Below are 23,546 nucleotides of genomic sequence, written 5' to 3'. Positions count from 1 at the left end.
CAGTTACAAGTCAAAAAGGAGGAGAAGAAGTGGATTTAAGGTGGCTGGTTTTGTTAGTCTGTGATTACAAGTGACTTGATTTTTTTTTTCTCCTCAGCTAAAAACATCATTTAGTAAAGAACAGAGAAACCTAAAAGTCACTTTTGGAGAAATCAGGCTGAAGAGGTGCCATGGCTCAAGGGAGGCAAGCGAAGGTCCCTGCGCCCTGCTCCAGTTGCCTCATTGCTGTTTTAACAGAATCCATCTTTACGTTTTTACACCTTTACTTTTGGACCCAGCCTGCTGGACTCTGACTGAGCCATACTGATCTCCCGACTGTTGCTGAAAATTCACTACAGCTAAGAATTCAGCCACCCACTGGGAAAAAGCTCCGTTTGATGCAGTGTGGTACAGCTGCCACTTGATGGCATAAGGTACTGAGTGCACATTTCATCCGGAATTCTCCCTGTTTGGCTTGCAGTAGGGTACAAATTAAAACTCAATGCCTTGGAGTGAAATCCTGCACCACTGAAGTCAAAAGCAAACCCATTTACTTCACTGAGCCCAGGATACCGCTCTTGATTCCGATAGTCCCAGGTGCTCAGTGTGGCTCGGTTTACCCGAGGAAGTGCCTGCCTCTTTTAACTGTGATAATCACAGACACGATCTGTCAGCACAGGGAACTGCGCCACTGGGGACTGATGACAGTTATTCGGGCAATAGGAAGGCGGCCGTGGAACACAGGGATGATAAAACTTACAACTTCGGAACCAAAACTTGCTTTCAGAATTCAGCTCCCAACATAAACTTTCTGCTTCTGACTGAGAAAGATGAAACTTTTCTTAAACTGCCTTCGCAATGCGTCCGTGTCAGATTGTATTCCCATTACATGGCTGCAGAAAGAGCAGCCCAGCCAGCGCAGGCTACTGATGGCTGACTGAATTCCAAACTCCTGCTCCGCGGCGTGACATTGGAGTGATGTAATGAGACCAGGGTGAGACTGCAGACAGGAGGAACGTCAGCATCAGCAGCGTCTCCTAGGGGAACGGGGTTTGTTCTGGAAATTGGAGTGAGAAGAGTTCTGTGTCGCAGGGGAAATGGTGGGATGGAACTGAAAGGTACGTTAGTATATTTTGGAAAGTGTATTGGAAACTATAGCTCTGAGCTAGTTCAGCTTGTATAAAAGTAAATCTTTGTTCTCTGCTGACCTAGTTTTTTGAGCACATGAAGTTTCTGCAAACCTCAGTAAGATCCGTGGATATTCTTCACCATTAACAGTCAGGGTTACATTGTCAGAGCTCTGGTGTCACCCAAGCGACATCAGGAAGGCTGTAACACATCCACCTGCTACAAAAACCTGTATAGCGGCAGGTACTTTTCAAAAGTTACTTCATCTTTTTAAAAACTTGCGGAGGGCGAGTTCTAAGGAGGGCTGCCACGCTTTTACCCGTGACAACAGGGGACTTGTAGCCCCCCTAGATCCCCCCAGGCCCCTCCTCGGCAGACGGGTCCCCGCAGGAAGCGGGCCCGACGCCGGCCCCCCGGTGGCGGCGGCCGGAAGCGAGCGCGGCGCTGGCGGCGGCGCTGGGTCCGCGGCTGGTGCCGAGGAGGCCGGGACCGACGTGGCCGGGCGGGGGAGGCGGGGACTGGGGGCGGCCGGGCGGGGCAGGCGGGCGCCGTGCTGCGGCTGGATGGCAGCGGCGGCGCGGGGCGCGGCGGCGGCGCACGGTAAGGGCGGGAGGCGCTGAGGGGGCCGGCGGGGGGACGGGGTTGGAGCGGGGCCGGAGGTTTGGCGGCGGGCGGGGGGTCCGCGCCGCCATTTCGCGGAGCCTCGCTGCGCCGGGCCCGCTGAGGGGACGAGGCGCGGAAAGTTTGCGAAGTAACTTCGGCCGCCTCGCCGCTCGGCCCCCGCGGGGAGCTGCGGCGGAGCCGGGCCCGGGGGCAGCCCCAACCGGCTGCCAGCTTTCCTCCCGGCGAGCCGGCGGCGGGTGGGATGGGGACGGAGTCGGTGCTTCAGCTGCCTGCCGTGCCTGCGGGAGAAGGTGAGGGCAGAGCTGTGCCGGGTGCCCCATCTGCCTGCCCTGCCGTACCCCGCTGTGCTTAACCCCGTGCGCCTCCAGCTGCACACGCTGCGATGTGCCCGGTCTGCAGAAATGAGAGGCTCTGCGTGCAGTGATTCAGTAGGAGAGGAATGGGGAAGAGGGGAAGGGTCCCCTCAGAGCGGTGGGGTCGCTGCAGACAGGCTGTGATCTGTGACAGAGAGGAGAGCGTGCCCTGGGAGCCTGCAGGCCTGCTGTGCCTCCACCGGGGTCAGAGCTTCCAGGAGGAATTCAGAGCTCTCCACGGGGCTAATGGAGGGAGGCGGCTTGTGGAGAATTTTTTTGGCAGAAAATAATGCTTCCTCCCTGGAAAATAACTTTTTTTTTTTTTCCATGCAATACTCTTTTGCAACTCTAAGGCCAAGCAACTGGCTTACAGGGAAAACAGTTGTTTATAACAGTTGTTATAAAGATCTTTTTTTCCTACTCTCTACAACATCTGAAATGTCATTGTGTGGCAGCGAGCAATTGTGCTGAGACAGAGCTGAAGCTGTGTGGTCTGAAAAGGCAAAGTGTCCAGGAAGGGAGGCGGTGGGTCTCTGCAGGAATCTTTGTCGTGTAAATATTTTATTTTCTGTTTTCCAGTAGATTTTTACCTTGGCATTTTGAGTTTTGACTGTTTTCTCGGGCACTACCTGCCACAGACCAGAGCTCGGGGAGGCTGTGGGAGTCTCCCAGGAGGAGGGCATGTGCTCTTCTCAGTTGGTGCTGAGTCTTCCCTTCTTCCCACTAAGGAGTGTGTAAATGGCAAATTTTCATGTTTGTTCTTCCTGAGCTGGGAAGACCTAGCTGTTACTTCAGTTCAGAATCCCAGTCAGAGCAGACCTGATTTGAATGCTCCACTCTGGGACCTGCTGGTGGTACTGGTGAACAGGTTCTGTTCCCGGCATGGCCGGGAGGTGTGATACCAAAGGACATCTTTGTCAAAACCGATGAGTAAATGATGCAGTGGTGATTTTTCTCGTATGCATGTTCTTAAAAATATATACCTTTCTTGAGAAAAAACACATTTCTTATAAATGTGGTTATGCTTCTGCCCCATAGTGGCAGTGGATCTTTCTGAGAACATGCAACTGCTTTCTTTAGAAATTTCTCTATAGGGTTCCTAAAACAGATGCTGATGTCTAAAATTAGGGGTAGGTAAAGACATATTCCATCCTCTTAAACTGTAGTGGCAGGGTATTATTTTCTCTCTTGAGCTTTTTTTGTCCTAGGACTACATTCTGATTGCTCCCTTCCTTCCTCTTAAAAATTTGTCTTGGGAATAGCCAGTTTTATTTCAGAGATTTGAAGTAAACTTAACATTTCATGAAGAGCATGTAGTAATGTGACAGAAAAGCAAAGGGGTTATGGAATAAAACCTGCATTTTTTTAGAGCAAGTGGTTATGATATATTGTGAAGAAGCATATGCAAGAAGTGTGTTCTAAATAATTAGCTGAGCACAAAAATCAGTGCATGTATGTCCTGGATGATGCACCGAGGTCCTCATAGATGTTTTATTTACATCAGGAATTCATTGCCTGAGATTTGGGGATGTTCTTGAGCTACAAGGTAATGATGGTCAGCCAGCACGGGGTGAAGAAATGTACTGTTTTTCCCTGGTGTGATTAACAAGAGAAAAAAGATCTGTCAACCTCAGAAGGTTGACTGACACACAGCTGAGTTAGGGGAATTGGTTTTCTACCCCTTGTGACTCTTTATTGTTCACCACCATCTCTTTTTGGAGGACCCTGGTCCCTTTTGTTGCTGGGAAAACGAAATGAAGCCAGATATGCAGCCTGTTTTCAGAGCCGTGGACATGTCCTTTGCCCTGTGTGCTACTGCCTCTATCCAGGATTTTGGTCACTCAGTCTCAGAGACCCTTCCAGGTGTCCTTTGGGGAAGACACGGGCTATGAGTGGGCAGAACTAGATGGAAGAATTGGACTTGTTGCAGCAGTTGTGGTGATTTCTTTTCCAGACCGATTCCCAAAAGCTGTTAACTTTGTGGCAACCATGGGACAGACGGGGCCAGTTTATGCCACTTCCCATCATTGCCAAGCTGCAGGAGAGCAGCTGTTTTGCTATGTGTATTCCTTGCATCTTCACACACATATGGTAGTTGTATTAATCCTGATGTTTTTTGCTGGAATGGCTTCACTCCTCACAAATAAGCTGTTCTCAGTCATTTTCAAGGTCTAATCCAAGCATCAGCCCTGTGCCTGTTCACTTCAGTGGCGGAGATGAATGGGTACCTGAGCGCTGTGAGGTGAAAATGTCCCTTGCTTCTGCTACTCAACCTTCTGTATTCTCTTGTGCTGATAATAACGGGCAGCTGAAGAGCTGCCACTTTCAGTAGGGTCCTGCCAGTAGAGCAAGGGTCTGGGGCATAGGGCTGGGAGGGACTTCAAGACGGGATCTAGTCATTGCAATGAAAGAACATCTGGATAAGGAGCTTACTCTTTTTTTTTTTTTTTTTTCTGTTTCTGCATCATAGGTAACCTGTTCCAGTATATTACCATTCTGGCACTATTTAAACTAGTTTCTTCATATCCAAGTTGAATTGTGTTTACTACTTGAGCTGATTCCACAGTGTGGAAGAGTTGAGTACTTTCCCCCTTGTGACTACTGATGTATGCAGACTGTTCTGTTCCCTTCAGTGTTATCTTTTCTAGACTAAACACACCTAGGTCCTTCAGTCTTTTCTTCCAGGTTGTACTTTCTAAACTCGTATTTTTGTTTCTGTCCACTGGAACATCTCTTATTTTTACATCTGTTTTATAAAGTACAGTGTGTGAGGTGGGTACAGTCTTATGGCTAAAGTTTCATTTGTGGGGAGTAGAATGGAATCACTACCTCCGTGTCACACAAACAATGTAGCTGTTGGTATGTCCCGGGATGTCATTTGCCTGCTTAGTGGCAGGCTTGTGTTGCTGGCTCAGATTTATTTTCTGAATCAATGTAATCGCGTATGCCTTTTTTTTTTTTCCTCCTGGCACATTGGAGTTAGTATTTTGTCATATCCATTTGATTTTTTTTTTTTCATTAGTCTGGCGTTTTGTGCTCATCTTTGCTGAGATTGGTTTGACAGTATGTTATAGGTAGGTCTAGGGTTCTCACAGCCAGATCATAACACTGCAATAAGATGCCACAAAAACCTGAGATGGCTTAAACTTGGGATGTTAAAGGTTTTTTGTCTTTGTCCAGAAACAAGGGATGGGTTTTGTATGGGTCAATAGTTTACATTCCAATAGATGTTATCTTTCCACAAAAAGTTTTAGTGGTTCTTTTGCAGCCAGCCAAGCTAGCATCTTCAATGGTTCCTTCTTGCATCCTTCATACTCCTGATGTCTGTGGTTACTGTGCTTGGAGCTTGGTGTCCTCCTTCACAAGTTCTGTGGGACCCTGTTTTTTACTGTTCTCCTTGGTTGCTCACTGCAGCTGGGCCTTCCTCCAGCAGTGATCTAGTTCGGGGACCGAAACTGGAAGAGCCTCTGGGGATAAAAAGTCTCTGCTGATTTGTTTTGAGCCCACTCACTCATGGAGTCGGGTTTGAGCATGGGAAGGGGAGGCTGACTGAGAGGATGGGGAGACAAGGGTCGACGTCCTTTTCCACTGCAGTGAGCCCTTAGATCGGTTCCAACACCTTGATTTTTTTCTTGACAATTTCAGGCCCTTTTCTGTTTGGCTGTTATTTAATACTTTGCTGTCTTTATCACTTTCTTATCTTATAGGTAAATGCAAACTGATCACTTAAATTCATCAAGAACCTTTCAGAGGATTGAAGTTACCGGTCAGTAACTTCTTCAGTCGCACCCGCCTTTTATTTTTTTCTTTTTGTGAAGGTAGATGAGGCATGATGCTTCTTGAGCCTTCTGTGGCCTTCCCGTATTCCTGTAAATTTCAAAGATGCTTCAGATTACTGTAACTGGTTTCTTAAATGCTTTCAGGTGAATGCCGTTATTCCTCTCAATCTGCAGCTGCCTTGTGAACAATCCTTATGCCATTCTTTTCTAATCCACTCTGTTCTTCTGTTTCCAAATTAATTTTGTTTGCCACGTTTCACTCCTCCTTCTGGAAACTGAAGGAGGCATTTGTACTTCAGCCTTTGTGTCATTTGCTTTCCTTTCCTATTTGCCAGTGAGTGTGTAATTATCTTTATTTTCTGCTTCTAACATGCCCTTTTTCTCTCCAGTTTTCTTGCGACTGAAGAGTTCTTAGTAACAGCTGTGCTGCCTTTGACTAAGAGTCCATCTAACCCAGCAGACTTGTAGGAAGGAGTAAAAATAGAGCAAGTATATAAGATATTTTCCAACTACTCTTTCAATCTCCAGCTCCTTTCAAATAAGAGAATTTCCTGCATCTAACACGAGCTGTCTAACCATGAACAATCAATAGATTTATTTTCGTAGTGTCTAGTTTGTCTGTTGTTGAATCCATGTAAAATTTTGCATTGTTTTTGGAGAAATGCCTCCACGCAAGTTACCAGCTGGTGTCATGTTTGTTTTCATTTTGAAGCCGACCCTCACTGGCTTCACGTGATGGCTGTTAGTACTTACATTTGTAGACACGGTGAATAATCTATCCCTGTTTATGCTGTTTACACCAATCGTGACTTTAAGGACCTCTATTATATTCCCTTTCCCACTTAGTTGCCTGTCTTGCATCCTGATTTGTTAGATGCTACTCCGTATCTTCAGTTATCTTTTCTACCCAGTATTCCCACAACCTCTCTTGGGTTTTGTAATTCTGACATACCAATTTCATGATAAAAAGTACCAGAGAGGGCTCTTAGAGCAGCTCACCGAAAAGGCAAAGAGAAGACTGATCCTGGTAACGTCTGTGGCCAAGATCTTTTTCTGGAGCCTTGGGAAACTGAAGGGCAAGGACAAGGCTACCTGTGGGTCCTGGCCCTGGGGAGTCCTTGTCCAGCCCACTGGAGGGGAGATTCTGGAAGGAAGACTTGTTTGCAAGGTGTCTCATGCACAGTTTCACATACCTGATGATAAACAGTGTCCTTTAGTACTGTGTTGAAATCGGGGAGAATTTCAGATGCTTCCTTCTGGGGGGAAGGGGGATACCCACCTGCAGTAAGATGCTGAGGGATGGATTGCGTGACCAAGGCCTTTTCTCCTGGGTGGTAAGAAAGAGCCTCCAGCATGCTCTCAGAACCGTTCTCCTCTATTCTTACCAGAGATCGGCCAGCCTGGCTGAGACCACTTAGCGATGACAAAACAAAAGCTTCTGCTTGATGGGACGTTCTCCTTGTTTCTGATCGTGGCCTGTGAAGCTCAGCAGCTCCCGAGGAGTCATGCTGCTGCCAGTTCTGGCCCTCTGTGTGAGAAGGAAGCAGAGTCCTGGGGAAACCTGTTCAGCAGCGAGCGGCTGGATGCCTGGGTCTGTTCCCTCATCGGCTCGTTCATGGTGGGGCTGAGTGGGGTCTTCCCCTTGCTCGTGATCCCCTTTGAGACAGGAGCCGCTCTGCGGTCAGAAGGTAAGCCTGCTACCTGCGTTAGCCTTTCTGAAGACAGAGGTCCTTGGTTGTGACTGTGAGGAACAGGATCTTGTATCATCCCAGTGTCACAGCAATAGCGTCCCCTAGAGCAGGCATTCCATTTGCAGTGCTTTAGGCCATACCTGTCGATTTGATGGGGAATCCTCTAACAAATGCAAGTCCTGGAAGGAACTTGTACAGAATATCATTTATTTTACACCCTGGGGAGCTGCTTGGTCCAGGACCCTCCCACACACAGCTGTCCCAGCCTTGCAGTGCAAGGGCTTCTTTTTGCACTCCAGCTATTTCTTCCATGCTCTCTCCTTTGAAAGCTTGGTTTGCAGATGCTTCTAATTTAGGTCTGTTTGTGCAAAAGCTCAGCTGGAGATGTTTTGGCTTCAAGCTGAGTTATAATCAGGTTTTTGTTTCTTTTTTTAGCTGGATCACGTCGTTTGAAGCAGTTGTTGAGCTTTGCAATTGGTGGACTACTGGGGAATGTGTTTCTGCACCTGCTTCCCGAAGCCTGGGCCTACACGTGCAGTGCAACAACAGGTACGAAAGCCTTATATGCATAGAAGCAGCTCATGCTGTGGCTACTGCTACATTTTTTGGGTCTGTTCCATCCCAAAAACACAAAACCAGCCAGACTGTGTCAGCCCTGGCCCAAAAACTGGTCCAGGCTGTTACTCTGCTTTGAACAATGTGTAAAAGCAAATGCTTAGGGAAAACTATATGAAAAATAAAAACATGTAATAATTTCTCTTTATACTCCAAAGTTTTCAAGATCGGAAACTTCCTGAGATGAGCATGATTTCTTTGTTTAGTAACTTCTAACAGGTTTCTTGTCTATTGACTTTTCCTGCCTTGCTTTGGGCTCTTGTAAATCTCTGATTTTCCTTTGCCCTTTCCCTAAGGAAAGGGAACGCTTCTTTAACCTGATGGAAAGTTATGAATCTGTGTGTGGTCGGGTATATGAACATGCCTACTGTTCCAGGTGGGGGTTTCTGCCCTATCACGTGCATCTTGCCTGTAAATCTATCCCTATCACAACAGTGCTTCTACAGCCTTTTTCTTGGAACTAACTGGGATCCCTCCACTTCATCAGTTGGAGCCCAAATGTGCTCTCCTCTCAATCTTTTTTCCATGACTTCTCCTTGAACAATGATTGTCCATAGAGACATTGACTAAGGTGGTGTCTGGGGAGGTGGGGAGGGAAACAAATAGAGGTGACAGAAACCTGTGTTTGTCAGCAAACTAAACACTGTTGGGATGCAGCTTGTGGTATTGGTGTGTATCCTTCACCCCTCGGATGGCCAGACTTGCAGAAACCCGCAGCAATTGTAACTTTCTGCTTTGGCAAACCGATGTGAGAAGGCAGGTGCTGCTGCATCCCACCTGTTGAGAAGCTACGAAATTCTTTCATCGCTAAAAATGAAAGAGCGGTGAAAAGGATGCTGTAGGTTTCCCAGACTTCCTTATAGCCGCCTCCTGGGATTTCAAATGCTCCACAGATCTAATGATCCTGTGGTTCTCTTCCTTTTCATGGCTCTGGTACTGTTAGCAGAACCTACTACCTGCTGGCCTTTTTTCCCCTCTTCCTACAGTGGTTCCCTAATGACTCTCTTCCTGCTCTAGCTTGTTTGCTTCTTACGTTGTCCTGAAGCATAAAGGTTTCCATTACCCATATATGCCCCACTGCAGAATCGTTCTGTTCCTCCACTGCAACCTCCATTTCTGCAGCCAGGCTGAAAGGATGATTATCTCACAAGCTTGGATGTAATTAAAAAGAAAGTTTATAGCTTTGGGCTTAATAACTTGCCCAGGTGTGGCAGAAAGGGGAAGGTGAGTTTGTAGCTCCACTAATGTCAGATTTCATGTTGGGTCTTGCTGCTCAGTAGATAGAGCTGCAGGATTTTTATTGATGTAATGTTCACATGCCTCTGGGGCACTGGGAAGTTCCCAGTATTGTCAAGAAACATTCCGGATTGCACTGTTGAAGTAAAAGGGGTGGGGGCTCTCACACTAAGTGTCTCGAGATGAGGATACCTTTTACTTAGATCAACAACGAGCAGATTAACTTAATTTTCTGTGAGATATAGTTGCTTTCTACTCCTTGCAGGAGGTGTTTCCGTTCTTTTGTGTTTTTGTCTTGGGACTGGTGATTAAACTGTCTGGGGCAGGTGGGGTTCCCATGTGGGAAGACGCTGTGTTCTTGGAAGTGACATGAAGGAATTTTTTCTGTTGTCCCTTAGGAGAAGGGCAGAGCTTTCAGCAGCAGAAGCTTCTGGGTCTCTGGGTGATTATTGGTTTCCTGACCTTCCTGACGCTAGAGAAGATTTTCCTAGAGAAAGAGGAGAAGGAGTGCCCTGGTGTGGTAAGTGAGTAGCCAGAGGGGAGGGAGTGCTGTTGTGTTTAGATGGTGAGTCAGACATGTAAGCACTGTATTAAACACCTCATCTGCCCTACCTGGCAGGCTCAGCAAAGGATCCTGGAGCTGTGAGTAGCTTATCAAAGGCCTTTTGGAGCCTTTTGCCACTTTGACACGTGGTTCTAGAATGTATTCCATCTACAGGCTTTGTGTGGTTTTAGCTGAGATTTCTCACCTCTGGGCTGGTTTTGTTCTTGATGTGGTTTGCGTGAAAAAAGAGCTCCCCTTCTATATGGACTGGGAGCTGGAGTGCTCTGCAGTTGAGACTACCTCAGATAACCTTTAAGAGATGACAGTTTGCTGACACATGCTCTACTGAGTAATCTGGACTCGCTCTCCTTCTGCGTCCTCAGTCAGGGTAAAGACCAACATTCTTTGGAAGACATTCCTTGCTGTCCACTTCTTCTGTGTGTGATCTGAACCAGGCGCTTGTTCCATGGAGCTGCTAACGTGGTAGACAGGGTTTATAGTTGGCCAGAGCATGCTATGCAGTGGTTCAGACAAGAGTCACCCAGCAGCAAAGAAGCAACACTGACAAAACAGGAACCAGGAGGTAACACCAAGACAGAGGATCGTGGCTAGTCCTAACCCATCTGCCTGGTTCCTAGCAGCACCTCTCCTATAGGCTGTTCAGTACTTTCTGTGCCATGCCTTTTGAGAGAGAAAAGAGCAGGTCAGGAACTGGGTAAGCAGTTAGCTATTGTTTTGACTCAAGACTAAATTGAAAGGAACTTCAGCTCATATACAGAGACTGAAGTCTGAGATGAACAGTTTATTTGGAAACTGACAATCACAGCTATAGAATAACTCTTTAGGATTCAGTTATCCTGACGCACTGGGGAGAACAAGACTCTTTTTCTCTTCACCCCTAGCCCAGATGGAATTGAATTTCTCTGGGCAGTAGCTGCCAGCAGGACTGACAGATTGAGTCCCTCATCTTCCCAGTGGAACCTTGCTCATGTCAAAGGGGCCTGACTCTGATTCCCTGTATTTCTTTCTATTTTGCTTCTCCTGATGCTTGGAGAATTCATTGCTCTTGTGCAGATGTGACAAGGTGTGACACTCTCTGAAGTCTGTCTTGTTTCTGGTCATTGTCATGGGTAGATTTGGGTACCAACGCTACTGATTTGGGTTGTAAGAATGAAACTATTAAGGCTGAAGGTTGGATTTCTAATCTAGATTCGTGCTCTGTGTTGAGGACAAAAAGGCAGTGACAAGTTGTTTTCTGCTAATTTAGGGCTGTGATTACAAAGCACCAGCTGGAAAGATTCCCAATGGAAGTGGCTACCCCCTGTCAAAGGTGTCGGGCAGATCCCAAAGAGAGGAAACAGGTTCAACTCAGTGTAATGGCTCCACTCCGCAGTCGTGTCCAACAGACAACAGAATCAAGGTAAGAGACCCACAAGCAGCCTTTTTCTAGATGATTCACGTCCTATGTTTTCTGGGCAAAGATCTTCCAGTCAGGAGGAAGAGTCGTCTGTGGAGAGAACTGTGCCTGAGTGGGGGACTCAGTGTTTGAGTGAGTTACACTTAAATTTTGCTCTGTCAAAGTCACAGCAGGAAGGAAATAAGATACTCATTGGGAGAAAATCTGCACTGCAGCTTATGCAAAAGAGGCAAAATCACTATTGTGAAGGCATAAGCCTGGGGACGGGTGTTCTGACTGAATCCTAAGACCAAAGTACAGTACTTTTCAATTTACCCTATTATCTTATACTCAATATATCTTTATTTGCTTAACTTTTTGAGTAATGACTTTATCGTTTCTCCAGTGCCTACATTGTATTAATTGTGAACAGCATGCTTCCTTTTAAGGCACCTGTTGGATGTATTTTGACAGCTGAAGCTGTAAAACTTAAATTCAGTTTTTTTTGAATAGCAGCTATCTGCTGCCCAAAAGAGCCTCCTTTCCACTTCTGCCTCCAAACCTGCATTTGTCATCACTTCATTTGCACTGGACCTCATCTGACCCCTACAGTGAGCCTATTCAGGGAACTAAACAGGCAAAGATTTTTTTGATGATGATGATTATTTTTCCATGTAGGTTTCTTTCCTAATTTATCATCTTAAATCAGCTTCCCATGTAAACCTGTAGCCCTGGGATAAGGGAGATCAATCAGTGAGCTCACAGGACTGGAGGTGGAGGACAGAAAAGGAGTACTGTAGCCACTGCCCAGTGCTAACCTTTAGATTGGCTTTGCTCTTGCTTTTGTTACTATCTTTGCACTGTGGGAAACCCTGCCTGGGTGACCATTACATGCAAGAGAGTAAAAGATCACTTTGACCAAGGAGGACCTATAATTTGAGTTTGAAAGCACTTAAAAATGTGAAAGATTTGTAGGAGAGTGACTGAACAGAAAGTGTGGTTACGCAAACTAGCCCAAACCTGGACATGTGGTCAGTCAGAGGCTCTTCACTCTTTCTATTTTAAAGTTGTTTTGCTGTAACCTTGTAGCTATTACTATACAATGTGAAAGACATGTTGAGATCACTGGGTGGTTTTGATACCTGTCACATTCACGTAATCTGTACAGAATGCTATGACAAAGTGCAAGGTGCTGCATTGGTGGTTCTGGAGCTGACAGCGCTGAAGAAGACGGTATTACTGGGTTATGAAACATTGTGCATTTATTTTAGAAAGGTTTATACAAGGAACTGTGGACTTTGAGGATGGGTTAGTCCTCCAATGATTTCAAGTAGAAATGAAACACTGACGAGGGACACAATTGCTCAGTGCCTTGTTCTAATGTAAAAAGTAATCATGTAATTATTGCTAATTGATATAGTATTATGGAAGATAAATTTTGTCAACTAGACATTTTTCCCTGCCTCTGTTCAGTCATAAGATTGTTTGGTAATGATACTGACAGCTTTCTCCCAAATTCTAATAAAACTGGTACTGCATGAAATCAACCTTACTAATATAAAAAATCTGTTATTCTATGTTGTAAACAGGGACTGGATTAATGCAGCCCCCCTCAGATCTGTTCACTACCGGTTTATGATTTTTGTAATTGATTGTTTAAAAAAAAAGTACATCTTTACATTTGCAGATACTACTCTGTTACTTAAATGTCATATTGTGACTGCATGAGGTCGGTGACAGTTGCTAAACGGAGTAATTTGATCAAAAGAGATGAATTTTTAACGTGTTTTGATAGAAGCAAATATCAAGTAATAGGTTAAGAAAGAATACAGATGACACTTGTAAGATAGGGAGAGATTCCAGGAAGTCAGTGCCTTGGAAAAAGATGTGAGAATCATAGTAGGAAACTGGTTGAATACACTCTTCCGTTATGATGCTATAGTCAGGAGGATGACCAAGTGAGTAGGAAATAGTATGTAAGACCAAAAGCAAGTGTTCCTTTCCATATAGCAGTAGACCTGACTCTTTATTTGGCTTTTTCTGTAGTATTCATGATAGCCAAAATAGTATCAATAAATTGCAAAGTGATCAGAAAAGAGCTGAAATAATTACTTCAGGTTTGCAGTACATGGTTTTTCTTAAGTGTTTTTCTTCAGCTTTTAGCTTTATAGAAGTGATGAATCAGGGGTGACTTTAAGGTATATGAATACCCATGCGAGAGGCATGACTATATGTGAAAAGCTAAAGCTGTACTAAGTAGAAGCAGATTAGAAATAGAAGACAACTCTGTGATGGAGGGTATCTTGCCAGTGGGACAACTTACCTAGAGACATAGTAGATTCTTTGTCACTTGTGGGCTTTAAGCTGTGATTTAAGCTTTTTTCTACAAAATACACTATAGCTTAAGAAACAACAGGCTTTATGCAGAAACTGGAAGTTTCTATTTCAGTTGTGTTATATAGAAGGTCTTAGCTGATCATGGAGACCTCTTCTAGCTTTAAAATCCTAACATGTCTATTTAGTCTTGCAGACTGTTAGGAATACACATGAAATAGAAACTCAGGAGTTAATGTATATAATTTTAACTTTCTACCTTCTGGGCATTTAATCTGAAGATTTTAATAGTCTTTCTAGTAGGGGGGAGATTACCAAAATTATCAAGATATTTCTACCTTGTTTCCTTAGGAAACAACATAAGCAGTCATTCCATCTGCCTGTCCATCTGTTCTGCCCTTCATTTTTCAATAACTTTTGAACCCATAATTAATTTCACTAGAGTTTCAGAGAGGGTAGAAATCTGAAGGGTAATCAGATTTCTGCAAGATCCATAAAAATCAGCGTGGCAGTAGAGGAGGAATGCAGACTAATGTCCTGTTGAAAAACTCTGGCAGAGCTTAGATGTTGCATGCTGTTTGACAGCTCTGCCTGGTTGGAAGATCAACAGGTAAGTCTCACTGGCCTTATCTGGTGGAGAAGTGGCTGTCATGGACTGCACTGGGGGGGGAAAGGAACATGCAGAGAAAATGTTGCTGGAAGTGTGCAAGGTAGGAGCCTACAAAGAAAAGAGAAATCTATAGCAAAGACTTCTTTGGTTCTCCTATGCACTCAGTAACAGTTTTGTTTTTTCCCCCAAAATGGAAAGATACTACTTAAACAAAAAGAGATGTCACTCTTCAAGGCTTCAGTGATTAGTAAGCTGCAATCAGTCATCCTTGCTCCATGTATATTAGAACTTACACTCTTTGGCCGCTGCTGTAATAACTTGTCCTAGCTTAAACACTGCAAGTGGGAGGCATCCTTTGCACCCAAACACAGATTGGTTCTGCCCTGCATTGCAACCTTTATTCCTTCATCAAGTAAAAACTTTGTAGAGTACCTTTTCCGTACTCATTCTTTTTCTTTTTTCCCCATGGCACAGGGGTCCTCGCTGATTTGTAGAAGTATGTTTTATTGCATAGTGACATTAATTCTGAAGCATGAACATAAACACTTCATCTTGCTGCGCTCTTTATGAGCAACGAGAACATCCTATTAGGTATTCACAGAATGTAAATGTCAGAGGCTCATAACTGTCAAATCAACCCAATTTATTTCTGAACACTCCAAGGCTTTGCTTCTTTCAGTGACAGCTTTTGCCCAAGCCACTGACAAGAAAAAGTCATAATGTTTTAATCATGAAGTCTATTTTTTTCCCTATACAGTGGTTTGGGAAATCATTTTAATATAAAACTTATTGAATAATTATTACTAGCCTGTGGGGAAAATGCAATCACATAAAATCCCAACATGAAAAGGAGAAATTTTAGACAGTCACATCTGACTGAAAATAAAGAATGAGAAGTAAAACTGCTGCGTTCATGGGTCTGTATGCATACATTGCTTTGTGTTTCTCCTTCTTGCAAAAACATGCAGGGAACTTCTGCATCTATTGTGGAGATGTTGCTTAGATTGTTACTTAAACATGGTACTTAGTCTTTGCTTAATTCCTTATTTTCATATTTAACTATGTATGCACTGTGAAAAGTTTAAAGCCTGTGAAGATGTTTGGAGGTTGTGCAGTGGAAAGTAACCTGCAGAAAGTAAATGCTTTTGAGAGAGATACGTGACAGAAAGCTCCATCTGAGCTGTGGTGTACAGATGGCAGGAAGAAAAGATTCCCCAAGGAAAGTTTGATAGAAAAAGGGAAGAGGAGAAGACTGAAAAGGGCCTGTGAAACCCATTAGCACGTGTGTTCTTTCCAGATAAACTTTGGCTTACCTGATGGTAAAGTAAGAAGTTAATGCCTTACGTTTTCTACATGGTCTCTCCTTTCCACTCACTGGGTGCTGCCCTGTATCTGCAGGTAATGTATGCCCTCAGTTCTTGCAGTCCAGAGACAGTCTGATGCAGCTAACTCCTGGATTGATGATAATTTACACTGCAGTGAACTGCAGTGGCCCAGGACCTACATGTGGTAGTTTTTTGTTAAATCTGATGAGAAACAAAGAAAACAACCTCTGAGCAAATGATATGGTGTGGTACACTCATAAATCATTTTGGGTCGGTCAAGTACACAATTTTTTCTGGACAGGAACATAGTAGCATGATAGGGAAGTCTAACCGGGAGATGTAATTCTGAAGAAGGTAACTGGCATACACTTTTAATGTTCAGAAATCTGTTTGTCAGCATACAAATGCATATACGTGCTATCCAGCCTTCTAGTAGGTGTTTTTTTGGTGACTGTCATCACTATCTTCTCTCTTTTCTTTGTTAAGGGAAAGCAAACCCACATGCAGAAGTTTTTTTTAGTGCAATGTTTCAAGATCTATATGGTTATAAAAAGCAGTTTCAGCAGCATTTGTTCTGTTGCATTGTTCTTGCCAGCTTTTGAAGAGGAGATATTTAACAGGTATTAAAATACATGGCTAGAAAACAAGGTCAGGTCATATTTGAAGCCAGTCACCTGTGTAAAGTAGTGTTGCCCAGTATCGGCTCAATTTTGAATCAGATACTCTGGTTTATTCTTTTTCCTTTTTCTGTCTGTCTCTGTATCTGAAGCTTCTCTGTTATTTGCACTCTCTCTGTCTTTCTTTCTTCCAGTAAGATGTCTTTCCTAATCTCAGACAGTATTGCCTACACTAAAGCTGAATTTACTCTAAAACTGAATGGAGTATTTAATTTGTACTTGAGCCCTGAGATACTTTAAGATTGTCCTGACCTTTGCCATCTGATCATGGTTCTGTATAACCTATGCAAGAGCCATGTCTGGTGCTTCCTACTATCGTATGTCTCTTTCTTTATCAGGGGCTCTTTTTCTCTTTTTGCAGATTAGTGGATACCTCAATTTGCTGGCCAACACCATTGATAACTTCACACATGGCCTGGCAGTAGCAGCCAGCTTCCTGGTTAGCAGAAAGGTAAGGTTTCTGTCACCAGCTGTATACTGAAGTGGAGATGTCTGTTCCCAAGTGTGATGCAACATGCAAAAAAAAACAAAGATATGAGGAGTTCCCTCCTATTTTCTGGAAGTTTCTGAGAAAATGGAGACTATATTGAAAAGTAATCCCGTCTTGACCCTCTGATTCCAAGTTTCTTCAAACCTGAGACCTCAGTTTGCCCCATCTGCTGGCATTTTGGGAAGGGTTAGCTCATCTGCACTTTTAATAAGAACCTTAACTTGGAGAAAGGGGCCATGATGTAATCCTGCAAGTCTCATTCTCAGATCTAGGGGACCGTTTCTTAACCACCTTCTTTCCTCTGCTGTAGGTTGGGTTTTTAACCACAATGGCTATTCTCCTGCATGAAATCCCACATGAGGTGAGAGGGCTTTGTATCTTGTGGGGGGGTTCAAGGGTGCTTTATTGTGTGAATGAGAAGAGCTGAGTCCAGTTATGTTTTCTTGTCCCTTTGATAGCTCTCTGGGAGACTGGAAATGTGGAAAGTTAAAAACAGTCCTGAAGCACTTGTCTTGGTAAGGGTGGCCTCTGAGAATGTTCGTTAACTGTTGGCTCTTGATTTTCGTAGGTTGGGGACTTTGCAATCCTACTTCGGGCTGGGTTTGACCGCTGGAGTGCAGCCAAGATGCAGCTATCCACAGCTCTTGGGGGGATTCTAGGAGCCTGCTTTGCAATATGCGCTCAGTCACCAAAAGGAGCAGGTAAGGCTCCCTGGAAATTCGGTAGGAATGTGAGGAGCCCATGATCCTCATGTGTATATCTTCTCTCCCATGGATTTGTCTCAGGAGTAATGAAAGCTTTCTGTGTTTGTGCAGGGGAAACAGTAGCCTGGATCCTCCCTTTCACTTCTGGAGGATTTCTGTATATTGCTTTGGTAAACGTTGTGCCTGATCTCCTGGAGGAAAAGAACCCTTGGTAAGTGCTCCCTCCTGTTGTGCTGCAGCCCTTCTTACTGCCTGGGAGCAGGGCTGTGACAGTTCCCCATGCCTGTTCTGGGGGCACATGAATGCCAGCTTTCCAAATCCCATTAACAAGGCTGCTGTGCTAGCTATTGAGTTTATGGGACCACAAAGACCCTTTAAAACATGAAAACCTTCAACTGGGTCAGTCTCCAAGATTGTGCTAGTGCAGTATGAAGCCCAAGCAGCTAGAGCAGGTTGCTCAGAAACATGTCCAGTAAGGTGACCCTTTCCACAGTCTTGTCTTCTCAGCTCTTGCAACTAGTAGCTTAGGGACTGTCTGAACCAGGGCCCCGTACAGGCTTTTGTGTCTGATAACCACACATGAACATATCTTTCATATGCTTTTCTCATCTCTTTTTGACCCTATCCGTTACTCTGGGCCTCCTGCAATCTCCCATAGTTTGACTGCACTGCACGAAATGATGCTTTATATTATTTATTGTTTAGCCTCTTGCTTAATAATTTTGTTTAGATGTCACTGTGTTGCTGTGCGAGTAGAAAATAAGTTTTTTTTCTATCACTGCATTTCATAGTTTCACTGTATCCCACCTCAGTCGATCATCCCTTCTCTACACAGATATCTATATTCTGGTATGCATATTTATAGCCTTCCCCATTTGTATTAGCCTAGTTTCATGGAGCCTGACTGAGGCTCTGGCAGGTCCAGATCCAGTTGTATCACAGTAAAGGTCCTCTCAGATCTGCTGGCAGAGCTGCCCCTGAATGTTTCCACATATTTCAGTTGTATTGACAGGTTAACTTCTGTAGTTTAAATTAGAGACTTTCACTCATCTAGTTCATTTTCACTGAAACAAATCAGGAAGTACTCAAAAAAACAAAAAACATCTCCACAGTTACATCTGAGGAGGCAGGAACACTTGGTAGGAAAATAGTAATGACCAGCTGGGAGCTTGCTTTTGGGTTGATAATCTCTTGTGCTGGCCCAGCTGTTTGCAGAGTACACAGAGGTAGCAGGTATATAGTCACTTTTAGCACCATCTTAGATTTATGCTTGATTAAAGAGTGGCAAAATTAATCAGCTTTTTTTTTTTAATTGTGGCTATTTATTAGTTGAATGAGGTTCCTAATCCGTCTTTGAACATGCTGCTGAAGTGCTGGTTCTCTTGTGAGTAAAAGGGCAGGAATATGCAGTTGGGTAGTTGCACAGCAGAATCAGCTTACATTGTTTTTGAAACCTTAACTTGAGCCTTGCAGCTGAGTGGAACAAATGCACGTCAGTTTATAGACAGCATCTTTGTCTGGGGTGCTGGGAACAAGTCTTCTCAGCTGTGTAATGGTGTCATACAACTGCTGTTTTCCTCGTGATAGATTTGGAAGGGCAAAGAAAAAACCAGTCATGAGCTTGTACATTGCTGCCTATTGGCATTAGTCTATACCCCTCCTAATTTTGCTGTTTCTTTCCCAGGAATTCCCTGCAGCAAGTTCTGCTCCTGTGTACAGGCATTACAGTCATGGTGCTACTCTCATTCACAACTGACTGACCTCTGCGCTGACTTCGTGATGCCTCCCAGAGCCACCGCAGTGACTCTGAGCTGTTACAAAGCAATAAGGAACACTAATGTTATTTCCTACGTGTGTGCGTGCAGATCTGGCTGCTAGTGTGAGAAGCAGGTGAGAAAGAGGTCTGGGTGTGCAGGACTTCGTTCCCTGGCTCTCCTATCCCTGTTCTGCTAAAATCCCACACATCAGGGCTTCTATTTTTTTATGGAGCAAAAGATACAGCGAGCAGAAATGAACTGAACAACTGCTCCACCGAGAATGGACAACGTTTTATTTCGTTCATTCTGATGGAACTGTACCTCCCAAGCTCTTGTGTGAACACAACAGAGGCGATCCCTGTAGCTGATGAAGAACTTTTCTACCACTCTGAGGGCTGGAGACAGAACAGGGATGGCAAAGCAACAGTAAAGCAACAGCTTTAGCCAGAACTCCCTATCCACGAGGAGTTACGGTGCTATGAAAACCTGCATTGTAGATAGAGGGGAAAGGCTCCTTTCCAACTTATCTCTGGCTTTTCATTGACATCACTTGTTCCTAAAGGTAGTATTAGCCTTGGTAGTTCACTTCTTTGGTCTGTTTAGTATTTACTTATGTTGAAATCGAGCCAAGAACTTGGGGCACTTTTGGATAGGTCACTACAATTAAATGGCTCGGCTTGGAGATTACTTGCCTCAGCCCTTACCACTCCAACAGTCAGCACAGCCTGTTTTTTTTTCTGAAAAATGGTGAGTAAATGATTCTTCTTTTGCCAGACTATCAGCTCATCTACACATGAAAGGAAAGCCACGTGTAGTTATTTCTAACCTTCCTCTCCTCATAACCATCAGCTGAACATGGCCGAGCCTGCTCTTGAGACCCAATTCACCCACCATCTGCCCACAAGTTTCAAAGCCCTCTTGAGAAGGAAGGATTAGCATGTCAGCCCTGCCTGGCACGTTACAGCAGTCCTAGACTGTCATGGCTCAGGTCAGTTTGGGCAGTGGTTGGACACCATTCAGTACAGCCTGGTCAGCAGCATATAACCCCATGTTAGCTTTTCCTCTGTTCAACGTGGTATGTTTAAGGGCGTGCTATAACCAAAGCTATAGATGGTAGCTTATTTCTGGCCACCTTACCTCATGGTGGAGTTAGTCTGTTGGGGATGCATGGATAAGCAATAATACTGGGATTCCTTAAGGGAAGGGGCACAGCAGCAGGGAGGTGAGGGTGAAATGGGAAAGGTGAAACTGCTGGTTAAAAGTTAAAAAAAAAAAAAAAAAAAAAAAAAATGGGTCTGGAAAAGCTGTGTGCTTAGTAAGGAGAGGAAAGGGTGGCATTAAGTATGCTTTAAGAGTTTTCTGTTGTACAATATTTGGGGTAACATTTTTGGCAATTTTATGCCAATAAAAATGAATGACATTTCTAGCACTTTGCCCAGACGAGCAAAGCAGACAGGGCTGACCAAGCCCTCATTCCACAGGGATGTTTTAGTGCCACAGAGACGTGCGCAATTGCTAGATCATCCATTCTGCAGAGCTTATCCTCGCTTTGCTTAAATCTGTTTAAAAGCTGGTCTAATTGAACTAGCAGAATCATTGGATACAAAACAGGTGCCACAATGTGAATTGCACCAATTCAGTTTTGTTTTTAAACAGCTTTTCTAAATGAGCACAGCTCTCCGGTCTGCACAAAGCCTTAACAAGAGGGCTTGTCCCTAGAGGGGGTAATTTGGGTCGGAGCAGTGATGCAGGTATGCTGCCCGCAGCAGAGGCATTTACTTTCTTAAGAGATTCTTGAACTGTAGACACAGTTCTTTTCTTATGACAGCTCCTGTCCTACTTTTCAGGGAGAGCTGGAGAGCTCATGCTTGCAGCTTTCTCTGCCCAGGAACTGCTGTCTAAATTTTTTTCGTCTTTCCTTACCCCAGGCTCACACAGTAAGTAGTTTCACAGTGAGGGAGGCTTAGTGCCTTTTTTTTTCTTAGGGGAGGGGGAGTGTTTTGGAAAACAAAGTTGCTTTCCTTTGTCAGCTTCTCCCTCTGTCATTCAGTTGTCAGAAAGTCTGAACTTAGCATCCGCTTTCCTGGAAGATTAATATGATTAGCCTGCAGGGACTGGGGGAATATATTAGCCTCCCTAGTTCTGGCTTTGTTGTTCCCCCCCACTCCCTGGGGACTAAAGCTAGCTGGACCCTGTAGTAGGGCTCTGGAGGATGAGTTTGTAGAGAAAGAGGTGCCTACCATTTCCCAAGATGTCTTTCTCAAAATGAGGCTGGTATTTTAAGTTGAAGCATTGCCAGGTGAGTGCCCATGAGTTGGTGTTGTTGCATCAGCACTGACTCTTGCCAAGACTAAACTACAGTCAGGATTTTGTGCTCAGCGTTCAGGAATGTAAAGTGGATGACACTGAAGAAAGAATTTCTCAGTTGTTTTTCTTGGCTGATACCACAGGCCCGGAGAGTCTGCGGTTCTTGGGAAGATACCCTGTAGAAGGTATCCACAGGGCTTACAGGAGGGGCTGGCTTTCCACTACATGCAATGTCAGCCCTGGGGCTGAGGATGCAGAGCATTGGGAGGAAATGGAGCATCACTCCACCACATTTGTCACTTTTGGAAATGCAGAGAGACTAGTATTTTCTAAGCTCTATTTTTTCAGCTACTCTTATGCATTTTCCCACTTCATCTGTATTGGTCTGCTCTGCATGGAGACAATAGAGATGAAATAAATGGTTTTTCATTGTGGGTTTGCGTTTTTTTGTTGTTGTTGTTGAAATTGCTACTTTTCATTGAACTAAAATTACACATTCGATTCAAATTTCATTGAATTACAGAACAATGTCTCTGGGTTAGTCTAGAGAATTCAGGAGTCTGACCCTCTTCTCTACTCCTCTGACTTTCACAATTGTAAGAAAAATTTCTAATCCAGTTTGCTGTACCTGCTGCCATGGCACCGTGGGCCAGGAATGCTGTGTTCTGATCAAAATTCTTGGTTGCCAGTCTGCATTCCCTGAAAAGTATTGCCAGGTGAGTTACTCCTAGTTGAGCAGAGAGCTTGCATGGTAACTGACTATCCAGAGTTTTGCAAACATACTTTGTAATTAGTGATACTTTTTTTCATGTAAAAACTCAAAGCCTGTCTGGTAGTTATGCTCCTCAACATGGCTAAGCTGGTTACCTGACATATGGGACAAAGGCATCAGATGTCACATATAGGAGGAGCCCAGAAGGGAGTAAAGGGATTTTCTTTACCCTTCAAAAACACGGGTTCAAAGCAGGTCTTAACCCACTCTTCAGCTGAAAGATTTTCAGGCTATAAATGCTGAATAGTAGTAAATGACTCTTGGTTCTTACAGAAGACTTCTTTAGGAAGAAGGAAGAAGATAACCCTAGAGCTGGAAGAATGTAGACAGGTAGGTGATCAAGGGCATGATTTGATGGTACAGGGGCTTTGGCAGCAATGTAGCTTTTGTTATTTCTGTCCCCAGCTTCACCATGCTGCCCTCTTTGTGTCTGTGGGGCTGTGCTCTGAGCCTCCCTCCCCCAACCCTTTTTTCTTGAAAGTAATGTAAGTCCGCTGCCTCATTCAGTGGCTCTTGCATGATTGCAGTAGGGCAGAGGGGAACAACACCTGGAACCGTTTAAGGGTGATGCTCTTGCCAGAGCCAGTCTTCTGAAACTGTAGCCTGAGGAACTGATGTGGAGAGTAGGGGGAAATAATAGGATGGCAGATTTAGGAAACATGAATATTCTCATCTTTCCACAAGGGAGCTGTCATAATTGAAGGATCTTGTGTTATGTAGAGCAGCGATTGTTTGAAAATTATTTTTCATTCTTGATGTGGAAGACTTGTAATTTAGCTGGTATGCGTAAGAAAATTCTTTCAGCAGCAGTCCTGTCAGTTGCTTTCAATTTGTCTGCCTTCAAGGCACGAATGTGCAGCTGCGTGGATGGTAATCCCATCTGTCCAGTACACACTGCTGAAGAGAGAAGCGTGCTGAAGTGTCGAAAGCAAGCTTTATGCATGGTTGCTGTGCGTTTCCACCAGGCATGGTTCTCCGGGGAGGACAGCGCTGTCTGTCCTGAGGAGGGCCCCTGGGAGCTGGGCTGCGGGGGACAATTAGGGTGTGGGAGGGCCAGAGGTGGGGGCAGGGCCAAAATCTCCTACAGGTGGACAGTTGCTGTAGGCAGGCAATTTTAAGGTATTTACATCAAGGTCAAGAATGTCAGAAAAGGGGACGTTAAATTTTAATTTTGACTTGCTGTAGCTGAAGTCCAGCTTTTAAGAGGTGATGCCCTAAAATCTGG

The 23,546-nt window shown here is 44.4% G+C and overlaps 1 protein-coding gene across 10 annotated transcripts; it reads left to right on the top strand.

Annotated features, from left to right (window-relative positions):
- Positions 1-678: 678 nt before the first annotated feature.
- Positions 679-21,983, top strand: SLC39A13 (solute carrier family 39 member 13). Of its 10 annotated transcripts, XM_040558049.1 has the most exons (12): positions 869-1,097; positions 5,792-5,850; positions 6,253-6,352; positions 7,252-7,551; positions 7,990-8,103; positions 9,804-9,925; positions 11,217-11,369; positions 16,653-16,742; positions 17,092-17,142; positions 17,350-17,482; positions 17,597-17,696; positions 19,170-21,983. In XM_040558049.1, the coding sequence occupies exons 4-12, from the start codon at positions 7,284-7,286 to the stop codon at positions 19,243-19,245; spliced, it is 1,107 nt and encodes a 368-aa protein (XP_040413983.1). In that variant the 5' UTR covers positions 869-1,097; positions 5,792-5,850; positions 6,253-6,352; positions 7,252-7,283; the 3' UTR covers positions 19,246-21,983. The 10 variants fall into 10 exon arrangements, with proteins under 10 accessions (XP_040413982.1, XP_040413979.1, XP_040413983.1 ...); XM_040558045.1 differs by lacking the exon at positions 6,253-6,352 and having other exon boundaries at positions 681-1,097; XM_040558053.1 differs by lacking the exon at positions 6,253-6,352 and having other exon boundaries at positions 1,063-1,079.
- The last annotated feature ends 1,563 nt before the right edge of the window (positions 21,984-23,546 follow it).

This window comes from Cygnus olor, chromosome 5 (genome assembly GCF_009769625.2).
Source record: "Cygnus olor isolate bCygOlo1 chromosome 5, bCygOlo1.pri.v2, whole genome shotgun sequence".
In the NCBI taxonomy this organism is placed as follows: Eukaryota; Metazoa; Chordata; class Aves; order Anseriformes; family Anatidae; genus Cygnus; species Cygnus olor.
The sequence above is the reverse complement of the archived record's forward strand: the minus strand, read 5'-3'. Positions and strand labels throughout refer to the sequence as shown.